The following is a 17,507-nucleotide window of genomic DNA, read 5'->3' as shown; positions in this document are numbered from 1 at the left end:
ATTGTACACTCACATCAGATCTGCTATTTTTCTGCAACTGTAAAACTGCAGTCAAGTCAAAATACATTTTAGTCAACTGTAGATTTAATCGGCTAAAACTAGACTAACACTAAAGCATTCCAGGTGACTAAAAAATGTGACCAAAACTAGATTAAAACTATATTCCAGAGACTGTGACTAAAACTAAATTAAAACTATATTCCTGTGATTAAAACACACTCACATGCAGGTGACCTCCCCCCCACCGTGGGAGAGACTAAAACTAAATTAACTGTGACTAAATTAAAACAACACTCACATGCAGGTGACCTCCCCGCCCGTGGGAGACACGTCGGTGGGGATGCACTTCCCGTCGCCACAGAAGTGACACTTGTCCACCTCGCAGCGGCCGCCCTGGTACTGGGGAGGACAGCGGCACTGCTTACTGCCGTCCGGGCTCTGGAGGCACGTCCCCTTGTTGTGGCAGTGGCCCTCACAGCTGCCTGCGCACAATTTAACAATTTAAAGGCATTTAATTAGTAGACGCTCTTGATCCAGAGCGACTGTTACTGAATCTGTTGGTCTTGGACTTGAGTGATCAAGTCCAAGACCAACAGATTCAGTAACAGCTTCTATCCCACAGCGGTAGTTGCACTCAATGCTGCTAAAAAATGATCTGTCACTACGACACTTTTTAGTTTTCTCTGCTATCTTAAAGGGACACTTCACCCTTTTTGCAAAAGAATATATGTTAATGACGTTTAGGAGCTTTAGAACACTTTCCTGGGGGTATTTATGTGTGTAATATGTGGTTTTAGATATTTTAGATTGTAGCAGTGAGCCTGTTGTCTCTGATGTCATGGACACTGGGCTCACTTCCTTCCTGGACTACATGTTGTCTCAGTAAGACAGCTCTCCCCCCTATCCACAAGGAGGAGCAGTGCACCAAAGAATTATGGGAATTGTAGTCCAGGAAGGTAGTGAGCCCAGTGTCCATGACATCAGAGACAACAGGCTCACTGCTACAATCTAAAATATCTAAAACCACATATTACACACATAAAGACCCCCAGGAAAGTGATCTGAAGCTTCTAAACATCATTAACATATATGTTTTTGCAAAAAGGGTGAAGTGTCCCTTTAAGTACAATAAGGGTTTGTTGTGCGATAACAGCTGAAATGACATGTTTGTGCATTAGTGCTGCTGGGGTTGTGCAATAACAAGAAGTCATGTGTGTTTTGTTTTAGCTTGTATACAGTATGTTGTTTTTGTGATATAATGCACTGATTGGTTGGCACTTATAATTTCGTTGTACACGTTGCAATGACAAATAAAGGTCTATCTATCTATCTTACATTTAAGCAAAAACAGAAGCATGGAATATATACATCACATTATATAAAAAGTAGTTATCATGAATCATGTATAAACTAAGAACGTAACAGTGGAGTATATATTTCAACTATACATACTATACTATATTATACAATATACATGTGTACTATAAAGTGCTATGACTACATCAAATGCAATTCTAGTGCCGTCTACGTAACGAGCTATAAGTCTGTCTAAAATACTACACACGCACAGACGGACGCACGGACGCACGCAGAGATATATGCAGGCACACACACACACACACACACACACACACACACACACACACACACACACACACACACACACAGACACACACACACACACACACACACACACAGGTGGAGGAACTCACTGTATTGACACTGGTCTCCCAGGAGGTGGTGCGGACAGCGGCAGACGGGCTGGTTGCCGGCGCTGACCGTACAGTTCCCTCCGTTACGGCAGTAATCTGCACAGGTGTGCAGGTTACAGGACGGCCCCGTGAAGCCGGAGACACACCGACAGGTGGGGGAGCCTGGGGGGGGAGGGGGGGCAGACAGACAGACAGACAGACAGACAGACAGACAGACAGACAGACAGACAGACAGACAGACAGACAGGCAGACAGACAGACAGACGGACAGACAGACAGACAGACAGGCAGACAGACAGACAGGCAGACAGACAGACAGACAGAACACAGACAGACAGACAGACGAGATCAGCTCAGACAATCCTGCAGAATTCACTTTTGAATTCACCCTTTTATCAAGTCCCGCACCGTGGTCCCGCCCCTCTTCGCACCCATTGGTTGCTGTGTCGTGGTTGGACAAAAATCCTCTCTTTCTCCATCCACTACCGTTGAAACGACAGGTTTTCCAGTAGTTTCGTAGTGATATTCTGTGCGTTCAATTCTTATTTTAAACGTGGTGTCAGTAAACAGGAACATCTTAGCCACAGCATGGTGACTGTAGGACATATCACGTTTGTTTTTAGTTTTTTTCCTAAAATTATGTTTTAGCAAATTCAACATAAACAAGGCAGAACCAGGGGCGGGACAAGGCAGAACGAGCCTGCTGGTTGGTCAGTCAGGGACCAATCAGAAGGCTGACAAATGGTGGCTGCCTATCTCAATAGTGCGTCGCAGTCACAGAATAAAAACTAAAAACTAAAAAGTGTTGTTGTGCCCGGTCCTTATTTGTTCTTCTTTCTAATTGTTTGTTCGGGCCCAAAAAAATGGGGTTATTTTCATGATTTGTCAGGAGTCGAGTTACAGGTCTTTAAATCAATACTTTATGAAACGTCTATGGGGGAAAATGAACGAGACTGCGACGCTCTATTCTACAGGAACATTGTTACATTTGAAGAGTTGTGTTGGGTATGATGTCACCGTATTACCGTCCAATCAGACGAGGGGCAAAGCGCACCAAATGCCTTGGGAAAGAGTTCCGGATCGCTGGCCAATCGGAGGGGCAGAATAGAGTTAACAAAGAACAACAGTCTGATTGCCTATATAGGTCAACCACACTAATAAGACGTGTAATGGCACCGTCCTACCTGTAGGGGAGGCGGTGCAGGTGTAGTTACAGCGTCCTACCTGTAGGGGAGGCTGTGCAGGTGCCTCCGTTGTGGCAGTAGTCTCGGCACTGGTCCGTCTGACAGACGTCTCCCGCGTAGTTGGGCTGGCAGCGACACTTCTGCTGCTTACGAGCGTTCAGGAAACAGCTGCCTCCGTTCAGACAGCGCACGGTGCAGGGGCCACTGGGGGGCGCTGTGGAGAACAGCAGAACAGACATCATAAAACAGTCTTCTCTGTTAGAGCCTCCCTTCACTGGAACAGTCTCTGTTAGAGCCTCCCTTCACTGGAACAGTCTCTGTCAGAGCCTCCCATCACTGGAACAGTCTCTGTCAGAGCCTCCCTTCACTGGAACAGTCTCTGTTAGAGCCTCCCTTCACTGGAACAGTCTCTGTTAGAGCCTCCCATCACTGGAACAGTCTCTGTCAGAGCCTCCCTTCACTGGAACAGTCTCTGTCAGAGCCTCCCTTCACTGGAACAGTCTCTGTTAGAGCCTCCCATCACTGGAACAGTCTCTGTCAGAGCCTCCCATCACTGGAACAGTCTCTGTCAGAGCCTCCCTTCACTGGAACAGTCTCTGTCAGAGCCTCCCTTCACTGGAACAGTCTCTGTCAGAGCCTCCCTTCACTGGAACAGTCTCTGTCAGAGCCTCCCATCACTGGAACAGTCTCTGTCAGAGCCTCCCATCACTGGAACAGTCTCTGTCAGAGCCTCCCATCACTGGAACAGTCTCTGTCAGAGCCTCCCATCACTGGAACAGTCTCTGTTAGAGCCTCCCATCACTGGAACAGTCTCCCCACAGAATTAAGAGAGACCTCCAACTATCTGATCGACCTTCAAATTCAACCTGAAAAGGTGGCTAAAAACAACTCAAATCTGTAATCATGAGTAACTAACTATCAGCACTATTTAGTATTTATCACCGGTGTCATTTCTCACTTCACTTTGCCGTTGTTCTGTCCCCTGTACCATGTCGATCTGTTCCTGTATTGTATTGTACTGTGTTTTTGTATGGACGTAGTGTTGGGTGGTTTGCACATATGCACACATGGCATCAACGCATGGTGTTGTGTGCAGGCGCCCTACACTCTGTCTTTCTTTTTATCATTTATTTTTTTAAGAGCCTGCCCAACAGGGACTACAGATGAAATGTAGCTTCGGCTAAACTCTGGCCCATTTACATTGATGTGAAAACTGACATTGATGATTAATGAGCTTTGTCCCTGTCAAATAAATAAATAAATAAATAAGTTTAAGAAGGCTATTAAAGGCCATCACATGACATGGCTATAGCACTTTGACATCAACATAATGACACAAAGTTTGGGCCAATAAAGATAATTATTATTATGACACAGAACGCTTTATTCAGCTAAAAATACTTCCAGTGTTGATTCAGCAAAAAACACCCAAGAACAAATATAGCTGTACAGTGGAATGTAAGCTCTGTGTGTGTGTGTGTGTGTGTGTGTGTGTGTGTGTGTGTGTGTGTGTGTGTGTGTGTGTGTGCGTGTGCGTGTGCGTGTGCGTGTGTGTGTGTGTGTGTGCGTGTGCGTGTGTGTGGGCTGGTGGACGTGCATGCTACTCAGAAACATGGACTCTTATCACCATATTCCAAACTCAACTCAAAACCCACCTGTTTAGGCAGGCTTATATGACTGGGAAAGACTATGTGACCTCTGTGTCTTCTGCTGCAAGCTGTGCCCTAGTTCTGTTCTGCCTTTAACTGTGTTCTTGTACTGTGTTTTTAATACTGTACGGCGACCTTGAGTGCCCTGAAAGGCGCCTAATACATAACATGTATTATTATAGAGAACCGAAGTCCTGACGTAACTCGCTCATCCCTTCGATTCCCCTCCTGGTTCGCGGAAGTAATTTCTCTATGGAGAATAACATGGGGTGATCTTAATATCGTCTACTATACTATTGTGGTCTAAACATAAACAAGCTGTCTCTGCGTTATTGTCAGGGAGGTGTCTCTGTATCGTTATATTGTCAGGGAGGTGTCTCTGTATCGTTATATTGTCAGGGAGGTTTCTCTGTATCGTTATATTGTCAGGGAGGTGTCTCTGTATCGTTATATTGTCAGGGAGGTGTCTCTGTATCGTTATATTGTCAGGGAGGTTTCTCTGTATCGTTATATTGTCAGGGAGGTGTCTCTGTATCGTTATATTGTCAGGGAGGTGTCTCTGTATCGTTATATTGTCAGGGAGGTGTCTCTGTATCGTTATATTGTCAGGGAGGTGTCTCTGTATCGTTTGCGACAGTCAGTCACTCATATATGATACAGTCTGCTTCTAGCGAAAATCTAACTAATTCAGCAGCAGTAACATTAGCGTTTTCTCTCAGTCAGTTTATTCTTCATATCCATATGAGTGAAGCGGCCGGGGTGACATGTTTATTTTTCAAACACAGGTCTTATAAATCTAAAATCCCCCCTATGGGGATTACAATGCAACAAAAAGAAATACATGAACCTGGGGACTGACGCCCTCTACTGGAAGTGACGTCAGACTTCGGTGCTCTATTATTATTATTATTATTACTCACAGACGGGGGACGGGGTGGGGGTGGGCAGCTCCACACACGTCCCGTTGTCCAGTGTGCGTCCGTTGGGACACGTACACACCGGACCGCTGGGACTCAGCAGGCACAGCCACTCACACTTCTTCCTGTCACATGGGTTGGCCACTGGGAGGGAGAGAGAGAGAGAGAGAGAGAGACAATACAAGTTACTTCTGACATTCACTCCTACCCCACAAGGCAAAGAGATAATTTTGAATTACCCTATTGTCGCACGTCCAAACATCAATCTTTCATCAAATGTAGAGGCCCTCATCTATGGAACTCCCTATAGATGCTTCACTTAAATCCTCATTATCCTTTCCAATATTCAAAAAATATCTCATTTCTTCCTCTCTGTAGATTACATGTTTTACCTTGATGCGTTATATTTTCTATATTTTGGACACGGGGAGAACACGCAGACTCCACGCAGAAAAGTGTACATTAAGGTCTTCTTGAACTCACTCTCCGGCTGCTTGTAAGGGCGGTAGAGTTGTTGTGTAGTGTGCAGTGTGTAGTGTGCAGTGTGTACTGTGCAGTGTGTAGTGTGTATAACTCACTCTCGGGCTGCTTGTAGCGGTGGTAGAGTTGTTGTGCAGTGTGTAGTGTGTAGTGTGCAGTGTGCAGTGTGTAGTGTGTACTGTGCAGTGTGTAGTGTGTATAACTCACTCTCCGGCTGCTTGTAGCGGTGGTAGAGTTGTTGTGTACTGTGCAGTGTGCAGTGTGCAGTGTGCAGTGTGTAGTGTGTAGTGTGCAGTGTGTAGTGTGTAGTGTGTAGTGTGTAGTGTGTAGTGTGCAGTGTGCAGTGTGCAGTGTGCAGTGTGTAGTGTGTAGTGTGTAGTGTGTAGTGTGCAGTGTGTAGTGTGTAGTGTGTAGTGTGTACTGTGTAGTGTGTAGTGTGCAGTGTGCAGTGTGTAGTGTGCAGTGTGTAGTGTGGAGTGTGTATTTCATTTCATATTTATTTATTTCATTTCAGTTTGGTTTTTACATACTTATATTCATTTTACATATTTTTTTTACATATTCCAAAACTGAAAAGAAAAGGAGCAGGAAGAAGATAAATCTTATTTATACCTGCCCCTATCAAAATAAAATAAATAAAACATCTCACCCTAACCCTAACCCTCACCCTAACCCTAAAAAAGAGAACAACAAGACGAAATAACATAGAGCTCAATAAGAGAACAAACAAAAACCAAACAAAACAACGCTGAGGGAACAAAACAACACTTATCTAACCTTCTCGTTCATATTTTATCATTTTTTCCATTTTAAACACTTTCTTAAACTGAAACACTGTTGTACAACTCTTCAACTCCTGGTTTTGTGAATGCCATAACTTTATACCTGTGACAGAAGTGCACATTTGTTTTAGTGTAGTCCGGGCGAACAGATGTTTAAAATCATGTCTTCTTCTATGGTCCTCATCCTCTGAGCTAAACACAAATGACTTCTGTAACTGTATAACTCACTCTCCGGCTGCTTGTAGCGGTGGTAGAGTTGTTGTGTACTGTGCAGTGTGCAGTGTGCAGTGTGTAGTGTGTAGTGTGCAGTGTGTAGTGTGTAGTGTGTAGTGTGTACTGTGTAGTGTGCAGTGTGCAGTGTGTAGTGTGCAGTGTGTAGTGTGTATAACTCACTCTCGGGCTGCTTGTAGCGGTGGTAGAGTTGTTGTGCAGTGTGTAGTGTGTACTGTGCAGTGTGTAGTGTGTAGTGTGTAGTGTGTAGTGTGCAGTGTGTAGTGTGTAGTGTGTAGTGTGTAGTGTGCAGTGTGCAGTGTGTAGTGTGCAGTGTGCAGTGTGCAGTGTGTAGTGTGTAGTGTGTAGTGTGCAGTGTGTAGTGTGTAGTGTGTAGTGTGCAGTGTGTAGTGTGTAGTGTGTACTGTGTAGTGTGTACTGTGTAGTGTGTATAACTCACTCTCCGGCTGCTTGTAGCGGTGGTAGAGTTGTTGTGTAGTGTGTAGTGTGTAGTGTGTATAACTCACTCTCCGGCTGCTTGTAGCGGTGGTAGAGTTGTTGTGTAGTGTGTAGTGTGTAGTGTGTATAACTCACTCTCCGGCTGCTTGTAGCGGTGGTAGAGTTGTTGTGTAGTGTGTAGTGTGTAGTGTGTATAACTCACTCTCCGGCTGCTTGTAGCGGTGGTAGAGTTGTTGTGTAGTGTGTAGTGTGTAGTGTGTATAACTCACTCTCCGGCTGCTTGTAGCGGTGGTAGAGTTGTTGTGTAGTGTGTAGTGTGTAGTGTGTATAACTCACTCTCCGGCTGCTTGTAGCGGTGGTAGAGTTGTTGTGTAGTGTGTAGTGTGTAGTGTGTGTAACTCACTCTCCGGCTGCTTGTAGCGGTGGTAGAGTTGTTGTGTAGTGTGTAGTGTGTATAACTCACTCTCCGGCTGCTTGTAGCGGTGGTAGAGTTGTTGTGTAGTGTGTAGTGTGTAGTGTGTATAACTCACTCTCCGGCTGCTTGTAGCGGTGGTAGAGTTGTTGTGCAGTGTGCAGTGTGTACTGTATAGTGTGCAGTGTGTAGTGTGTAGTGTGTAGTGTGCAGTGTGTAGTGTGCAGTGTGTACTGTGTAGTGTATAACTCACTCTCGGGCTGCTTGTAGCGGTGGTACAGCACGATGTCCGTGGCGTGGTTCATGGCCGTGGTCAGGCTCTCCGAGGCGCCGCGGCCGAACTTGTTGACGCGGAACACGTAGTTGTTGTGGTGCGTGACGCCGTAGATGTAGTCCTCGAACACGTCGATGCTGAACGGGTGGTGGAGGTCTGAGAGAACGGCACGTTGTGACGGTTACCACTTTAGTTCACTGTTTTATTTAACCAGTAAAAAAACACATCAAGACTCGATGTCTCTTTTAGAAGTGGGAACTGGCCCAGAGGCAGAAATAACATTACACTTCAATACCACATCGTAAATGTCACATTTTGGAACGGAATAATAAATAAAAACATCCATAATACACCTCAAAGTACCTATGAACTCTGAACAAGAATGTCACATTATGAACCTCACAACTTTAACCAATTCTGGGGGCCCATTTTCAATAGCAGTAACTTGAAGGTTAGTTGGCGTCTATAAATGTATTTACTGTGATTGGTACTGTAATTAAATAAATGTAATAAATGTATTTACTGTGATCGATACTGTAATTAAATAAATGTAATAAATGTATTTACTGTGATCGATGCTGTAATTAAATAAATGTAATAAATGTATTTACTGTGATCGATACTGTAATTAAATAAATGTAATAAATGTATTTACTGTGATCGATGCTGTTAAATAAATGTAATAAATGTATTTACTGTGATCGATACTGTAATTAAATAAATGTAATAAATGTATTTACTGTGATCGATACTGTAATTAAATAAATGTAATAAATGTATTTACTGTGATCGATACTGTAATTAAATAAATTTAATAAATGTATTTACTGTGATCGATGCTGTAATTAAATCAATGTAATAAATGTATTTACTGTGATCGATACTGTAATTAAATAAATGTAATAAATGTATTTACTGTGATCGATACTGTAATTAAATAAATTTAATAAATGTATTTACTGTGATCGATGCTGTTAAATAAATGTAATAAATGTATTTACTGTGATCGATGCTGTAATTAAATAAATGTAATAAATGTATTTACTGTGATCGATGCTGTAATTAAATAAATGTAATAAATGTATTTACTGTGATCGATACTGTAATTAAATAAATGTAATAAATGTATTTACTGTGATCGATACTGTAATTAAATAAATGTAATAAATGTATTTACTGTGATCGATGCTGTAATTAAATAAATGTAATAAATGTATTTACTGTGATCGATACTGTAATTAAATAAATGTAATAAATGTATTTACTGTGATCGATACTGTAATTAAATAAATGTAATAAATGTATTTACTGTGATCGATGCTGTAATTAAATAAATGTAATAAATGTATTTACTGTGATCGATATTGTAATAAAATAAATGTAATAAATGTATTTACTGTGATCGATACTGTAATTAAATAAATGTAATAAATGTATTTACTGTGATCGATACTGTAATTAAATAAATGTAATAAATGTATTTACTGTGATCGATGCTGTAATTAAATAAATGTAATAAATGTATTTACTGTGATCGATGCTGTAATTAAATAAATGTAATAAATGTATTTACTGTGATCGATACTGTAATTAAATAAATGTAATAAATGTATTTACTGTGATCGATGCTGTAATTAAATAAATGTAATAAATGTATTTACTGTGATCGATATTGTAATAAAATAAATGTAATAAATGTATTTACTGTGATCGATACTGTAATTAAATAAATGTAATAAATGTATTTACTGTGATCGATGCTGTTAAATAAATGTAATAAATGTATTTACTGTGATCGATACTGTAATTAAATAAATGTAATAAATGTATTTACTGTGATCGATACTGTAATTAAATAAATGTAATAAATGTATTTACTGTGATGGATACTGTAATTAAATAAATGTAATAAATGTATTTACTGTGATCGATGCTGTAATTAAATAAATGTAATAAATGTATTTACTGTGATCAATGCTGTTGACGGCGATCAGGGCGTCGCTGCCGTTCAGACGGACGGAGCCAATCACAGACAGCTTGGCGTCGGCCCAGTAGAGACGCTCGTTGAAGTAGTCCACCGCCAGACCTGAGGACACGCACATACACGTACACATATCATATAGTGTTTAGAGATAGTGTTTAGATATAGATATTGTTGTCAGTTCACACTGAAATTTGTCTTGCGACACAGCAGCCAAGTATGCAGAACACATATACACACATTTGACATAACACAAAGAACAAGACAATTTACATACATAAAGACATGAAGACAAGAGCAATATCCACCACTTAGATTATCCTGTGGCTTCTACTACAACTCCTGATTAAGCCTCAAGGTCGACTGGTGGACAAAGGACCTCTTTAGTCTGACCTTATTGTATGCTGGTATAAACCATATCTCCTTCCTGAAGGTAGCAATCTATATTCTCCATACAACACATGCTTAGTATTAGAGGTGATATTCCTTGCTACCCTTAGGATGCTGTTATCATACGTGGATGTATAACGTTTCTGAAGTTGTTGTCCAACAATCTTTGAACAAATGTTCAGTTGTTGCGGCAGTTGTGACTTTAGGGCTGCAGACAAACATCCATACCAGGTGGTACTACAGTACTGATTAATAACAGTACAGTAGTATACAGTACAGTACTGAAGAACACTCATAATAACAGAAGTGAAAAACAAAAGAAGAATCCGTCTACTAGCACCGAAGGATCTTAGACGGCGAAGGAAGTAGATTCTTTGCTTTATTTTCTTACACACTGAGTCAATCTGATCTTTCCATGACAAAAGATGGTCTATTACTACTCCTAGGTATTTGTACGAACATACCTGGTTGATCGGTTCACCATGAATAGTAATGGGGGATCTGTGTGTCCCTGGTGGTGTGTACCAAAAACAATCTCTTCTGTCTTTTTTGTGTAAATGATGAGAGCGTTAATTGTTCCATTCAACCACCTTATTTACTGTGTGTTGGTGCAGTCCAGGATATTTCGAGGGGAAAACAAGAAAACAATCCAACAAGTACAGTACATCTGCTATTTTTGATTCATTAATTTTTTTAAACCTTGAATGTGTGAGAACTAGCTGATTTAGAAGGCATTGTGTGTGTGTGCGTTGCGTGGCGTGCCTGCGTGGCATGCGTGCATGGTGTGCGTGCGTTTGTGCATGGCGTGCATGCGTGCGTCTCACCGGTCGGCCACTGGATATTGTCCTCCACCAGAGTCTCTCTCATGGTTCCATCCATGGCTGCAGTCTCTATCTTGGGATGGTTTCCCCAATCGGCCCAGTACATCTTCCTACAGAAATACAACAGTATCATCAGTATAACAGTACATCTTCCTACAGAAACATAACAGCATCACAGTCAGTACATCTTCCTACAGAAACATAACAGTATCACAGTCAGTACATCTTCCTACAGAAACATAACAGTATCACAGTCAGTACATCTTCCTACAGAAACATAACAGTATCACAGTCAGTACATCTTCCTACAGAAACATAACAGCATCACAGTCAGTACATCTTCCTACAGAAACATAACAGTATCACAGTCAGTACATCTTCCTACAGAAACATAACAGCATCACAGTCAGTACATCTTCCTACAGAGACATAACAGTATCACAGTCAGTACATCTTCCTACAGAAACATAACAGTATCACAGTCAGTACATCTTCCTACAGAAACATAACAGCATCACAGTCAGTACATCTTCCTACAGAGACATAACAGTATCACAGTCAGTACATCTTCCTACAGAAACATAACAGTATCACAGTCAGTACATCTTCCTACAGAAACATAACAGTATCACAGTCAGTACATCTTCCTACAGAAACATAACGGTATCACAGTCAGTACATCTTCCTACAGAAACATAACAGTATCACAGTCAGTACATCTTCCTACAGAAACATAACAGCATCACAGTCAGTACATCTTCCTACAGAGACATAACAGCATCACAGTCAGTACATCTTCCTACAGAAACATAACAGTATCACAGTCAGTACATCTTCCTACAGAGACATAACAGTATCACAGTCAGTACATCTTCCTACAGAAACATAACAGTATCACAGTCAGTACATCTTCCTACAGAAACATAACAGTATCACAGTCAGTACATCTTCCTACAGAAACATAACGGTATCACAGTCAGTACATCTTCCTACAGAAACATAACAGTATCACAGTCAGTACATCTTCCTACAGAAACATAACAGTATCACAGTCAGTACATCTTCCTACAGAAACATAACAGTATCACAGTCAGTACATCTTCCTACAGAAACATAACAGTATCACAGTCAGTACATCTTCCTACAGAAACATAACAGTATCACAGTCAGTACATCTTCCTACAGAAACATAACAGTATCACAGTCAGTACATCTTCCTACAGAAACATAACAGTATCACAGTCAGTACATCTTCCTACAGAAACATAACAGTATCACAGTCAGTACATCTTCCTACAGAAACATAACAGTATCACAGTCAGTACATCTTCCTACAGAAACATAACAGTATCACAGTCAGTACATCTTCCTACAGAAACATAACAGTATCACAGTCAGTACATCTTCCTACAGAAACATAACAGCATCACAGTCAGTACATCTTCCTACAGAAACATAACAGTATCACAGTCAGTACATCTTCCTACAGAAACATAACAGTATCACAGTCAGTACATCTTCCTACAGAGACATAACAGTATCACAGTCAGTACATCTTCCTACAGAAACATAACAGCATCACAGTCAGTACATCTTCCTACAGAGACATAACAGTATCACAGTCAGTACATCTTCCTACAGAAACATAACAGTATCACAGTCTGCCCAGTACTACTCACCCTCTCTGGGGGTCCACCACGATGGCGTAGGGCTCGTCGATCATGCCGGAGATGAGCGTCTTGCGGTGGCGTCCGCCGCTCAGCTGGGCCACCTCGATGACGTCCCGGCCCGAGTCTGTCCAGTACAGGTTAGAGGCCACCCAGTCCACAGCGATCCCCCGCGGCATCTTCAGACCCGGGATCTGAACACAACAACAACAACAGTTACCCTGGGTAAACATAGTACCTTTCCTTTCCTTAGTCCAGTTACCCTGGGTAAACATAGTACCTTTCCTTTCCTTAGTCCAGTTACCCTGCAGGGTAAACATAGTACCTTTCCTTTCCTTAGTCCAGTTACCCTGGGTAAACATAGTACCTTTCCTTTCCTTAGTCCAGTTACCCTGCAGGGTAAACATAGTACCTTTCCTTTCCTTACGGCCAAGCTACACCAGGCAATTCTGCGCGCGTGTGTATGCGTTTACTAAGCGCGTACAGTGCGTTTGGATAGGACCAATATATGTCAATGATACCAGGCTACACCAGACGCACGGATACCGCGGGCCATCCTATGCGTTCTCTAAAAATAGGATCAGTTACGTGCGTACAATGCCCCCATGCGCGCGTATCTATATATCCTCCCGGAAGGTCCCGCCACAAACCTGCCGCGAGTCTGACAGATCGATGTAGCCGCGGGGCATTTGGCTTACACACGCACGGTCCGCGCGTTTAGAGTAAACGGGCGAGAAAAGCCTGGTGTAGCTTGGCCGTCACACACACACACACACACACACACACACACACACACACACACACACACACACACACACACACACACACACACACACACACACACACACACACACACACACACACACACACACACACACACACACACACACACAGTCAAGGAATTTCGAGGTGAATCTTTAAAAGAACAAGGCAGCTGTAAAAAGACAGCTGTGGTTTACTGTTTAGTCTCTCTCTGTTATAGCTTAATTACCTGTTGTAAATCTCTATTGCCCTAGACTTCCCATGAGGGGGTCTAGGGGGTTGGACTTCCGCTTCACTATATGAAGACTGCGTCTTCACATGTCGGGGGTGACACACGAACGTGGGTTTACCAATTACATGTCATATGTGGATACATTGAATGTAAGTTTGTTGTGTTCTACATTGTGGTACCTCAATAATAATCACTCAATCCTCTAAACGCTTCTTTTGCCTCAATTGATTGTCTCTTTGTCTTTACTTCCTGAGTTCCCATATACAGATTGCATGGACAACACACACACACACACACACACACACACACACACACACACACCTCCAGGTCGGTGACCCGCGTGTCGCTCTGGCGCCGATGGCGGTTGTTGTTGTTGTCGTTGTGGGGCGAGGAGGCGGCGGCGGAGGAGGAGGCGGAGCCGGGCAGCTCGTAGGAGGACACGCGGCCCGTGTGCCAGTTGGTCCAGAACACGCGGCCCGTCTTCACGTGCACGTCCATGGCGTCGATGCGCACGTTGGCGTCGCCCTGGAACACCTGCTCGTAGCGCCAGCTGGGCACGCCCGGGTCCAGGCTGCGGATCTCGTTGTCGTCCGCGATGTAGAGGACCTGCCTCAGCGCTGGGGGGGGGGAGGGGGGGGGGGGGACATTGATTGATCTGATCGATAGAACACCAAAGGGCTGCAACTATTGATTACTTAATTACGAGTAAGACGCGCGAACGCGGGAAGCGAACGCAGATCGTAAATTGCAATAACAATTAGAATAAATGACAAATCACTCGGGACAGACACACACACCCTTTTGTGCCCATATATGGAGCTGAGTGGACCTGGCCCCTTTTGTGCCCATATATGGAGCTGAGTCATTGCTGATGCAACACACTCCATATTTGGATAGCGGGACAGACACACGGACAGACAGACAGACAGACAGACAGACGCACACACAGACATGATCTGCTAGGTCTCATAGTAAGTGCTCACTGCGTTCGCAATCACTGCGTTCGCAATAATTGTGATTTATTTTTAAAATCATTTTCACCCCATCATACCTATGTCTCTAATGGTCAAAACCAATGTACATGTCGACTTGGGCACCCTCGCTAGAGATCATTGATTTGAGAATGCCCTGGGTAATTTTATTTTGACTGACACACACACACACACACACACACACACACACACACACACACACACTTCACAACTGTAAATAATGTATTTTTTGTTGTTTTTGTTATTTTCCATACCTTTGTCTTACTATTTGTATATTATCTTTGGTGAGAACCACATATAAAGCCCTCCCTGGGTTTCTTTTCTCACCTGCACACACTTCTCTTTTATTGATGTTACCTTTTTTGTACTGTTATTATTGTGCAAATAAACTAAACTAAACTAGTGTGAACTTAAAGCCTCATACCCAAGGAGCAGGCTACATATATGTAGCTACATATACTGAAGGAGGAGAGGCCAAATTTGGGACATTTTAAGCCTTTTATTAGGTGCTATTATACCAAAACAACGACTCACGTTTCGACCTATGCTGTCGTTTGCGGACAATAAATGAAACTACGACTACAATACGATACAATACAAAGTCAATGTTGCTGTTTTCATTTCGATACATACTTCGATTCTTGAAATTTAACCCATTTTGGGGGCGGGAACCCCTTTTGGTGTTAGCATTATGCTATGCTTTAGCTATTGAAAAATAGCAGATCTACAAGCTCGTAGCGCGCCACCGAGTGGCGTATGCTACAAGCTTGTAGGTCTGCTATTTCTTTACATTTTATAAATTTCGACGTCAGGCCTAAATGGGTTAAATTGATGTTTCGATGCCGTTAATATTATCGTTACAGACCTAATACTCACTGTCAGCCCTGAGTTGGTCCTGAGCGGGTTGCCATATAATGACTACATACTCACTGTCAGCCCTGAGTTGGTCCTGAGCGGGTTGCCATATAATGACTACATACTCACTGTCAGCCTTGAGTTGGTCCTGAGCGGGTTGCCATATAATAATAACTACATACTCACTGTCAGCCTTGAGTTGGTCCTGAGCGGGTTGCCATATAATGACTACATACTCACTGTCAGCCTTGAGTTGGTCCTGAGCGGGTTGCCATATAATAATAACTACATACTCACTGTCAGCCTTGAGTTGGTCCTGAGCGGGTTGCCATATAATAATAACTACATACTCACTGTCAGCCTTGAGTTGGTCCTGAGCGGTTGCCAGATAATGACTACATACTCACTGTCAGCCTTGAGTTGGTCCTGAGCGGGTTGCCATATAATAATAACTACATACTCACTGTCAGCCTTGAGTTGGTCCTGAGCGGGTTGCCATATAATAACTACATACTCACTGTCAGCCTTGAGTTGATCCTGAGTGGGTTGCCACATAATAACTACATACTCACTGTCAGCCTTGAGTTGATCCTGAGCGGGTTGCCAGATAATGACTACATACTCACTGTCAGCCTTGAGTTGATCCTGAGCGGGTTGCCAGATAATAACTACATACTCAATGTCAGCCTTGAGTTGATCCTGAGCGGGTTGCCATATAATAACTACATACTCACTGTCAGCCTTGAGTTGATCCTGAGCGGGTTGCCATATAATAACTACATACTCACTGTCAGCCTTGAGTTGATCCTGAGCGGGTTGCCATATAATAACTACATACTCACTGTCAGCCCTGAGTTGATCCTGAGCGGGTTGCCAGATAATAACTACATACTCAATGTCAGCCTTGAGTTGGTCCTGAGTGGGTTGCCACATAATAACTACATACTCACTGTCAGCCCTGAGTTGGTCCTGAGCGGGTTGCCAGATAATGACTACATACTCACTGTCAGCCTTGAGTTGATCCTGAGCGGGTTGCCAGATAATGAATACATACTCACTGTCAGCCCTGAGTTGGTCCTGAGCGGGTTGCCAGATAATAACTACATACTCACTGTCAGCCTTGCAGGTGTCGTTGATCCTGGTGAAGTACTTGTGGCAGCTGCACTTGTGCGACCCCTTGGTGTTGTTGCAGATGTGAGAACACACCCCGAACTGCTTGCACTCGTCTTTATCTGGCAACCACAAAAAGAGGAGAGCATTAAGGCACACGGTAGAGGCTCCTCCCACAGCGTTACATCATAACACGATCACATCATCACACACACCCGGCCGCGCCCACATGAATACGCTTGCGTTGTCGCTCCCCCTGACCAGTGTTGTTATCGTCGACTAAAACTAAGACGAAAAAATGTTCGTCGACTACCTTTTTCCACTGACGAAAACGAATGGAAACTAAATGAAGACTAAGCTATGATGACTAAAACTATAAGACTAAATATACTGACAATTTCGTCGACAAATACAAAAATGACTAAAATGTTAGGAATGGACTAAAGTGGACAAGAGATCCAGTATAAGTCATTTTACTCTTGGTTGCATGCTGAAAATAGCCGATCTACAAGCTCACAACGCGTCGCGTTGCGACGCGTTGTGAGCTTGTAGATCGGCTATTTTCAGCAAGTGTAAAAACACTCATTACGACTGCATCAAGGCCCACCAAAACACATT

The 17,507-nt window shown here is 42.8% G+C and overlaps 1 protein-coding gene across 6 annotated transcripts in view; it reads right to left on the bottom strand.

Annotated features, from left to right (window-relative positions):
• Positions 1–17,507, bottom strand: part of LOC308335516 (low-density lipoprotein receptor-related protein 1-like) — a 209,572-nt gene that overhangs the window by 10,493 nt on the left and 181,572 nt on the right. For all 6 annotated transcript variants that reach the window (XR_013966027.1, XM_080792562.1, XM_080792563.1 and 3 more), the window contains 10 exons: positions 16,892–17,011; positions 14,254–14,549; positions 12,951–13,132; positions 11,275–11,381; positions 10,046–10,165; positions 8,059–8,235; positions 5,466–5,606; positions 2,937–3,110; positions 1,713–1,874; positions 299–482 (listed from right to left, as the gene is read on the bottom strand). Coding sequence is in view for 5 of the 6 variants with exons in the window: in XM_080792562.1 (XP_080648688.1) it covers positions 299–482; positions 1,713–1,874; positions 2,937–3,110; positions 5,466–5,606; positions 8,059–8,235; positions 10,046–10,165; positions 11,275–11,381; positions 12,951–13,132; positions 14,254–14,549; positions 16,892–17,011 (1,663 nt within the window). In the remaining variant the exon portion in view is untranslated. The remainder of the gene's footprint in view (positions 1–298; positions 483–1,712; positions 1,875–2,936; positions 3,111–5,465; positions 5,607–8,058; positions 8,236–10,045; positions 10,166–11,274; positions 11,382–12,950; positions 13,133–14,253; positions 14,550–16,891; positions 17,012–17,507) is intronic.

The sequence above is a fragment of the Protomyctophum bolini genome (genome assembly GCF_963924005.1).
Source record: "Protomyctophum bolini genome assembly, chromosome: 20".
Taxonomy (NCBI): domain Eukaryota; kingdom Metazoa; phylum Chordata; class Actinopteri; order Myctophiformes; family Myctophidae; genus Protomyctophum; species Protomyctophum bolini.
This window is presented reverse-complemented; position numbering and strand designations above follow the sequence as displayed.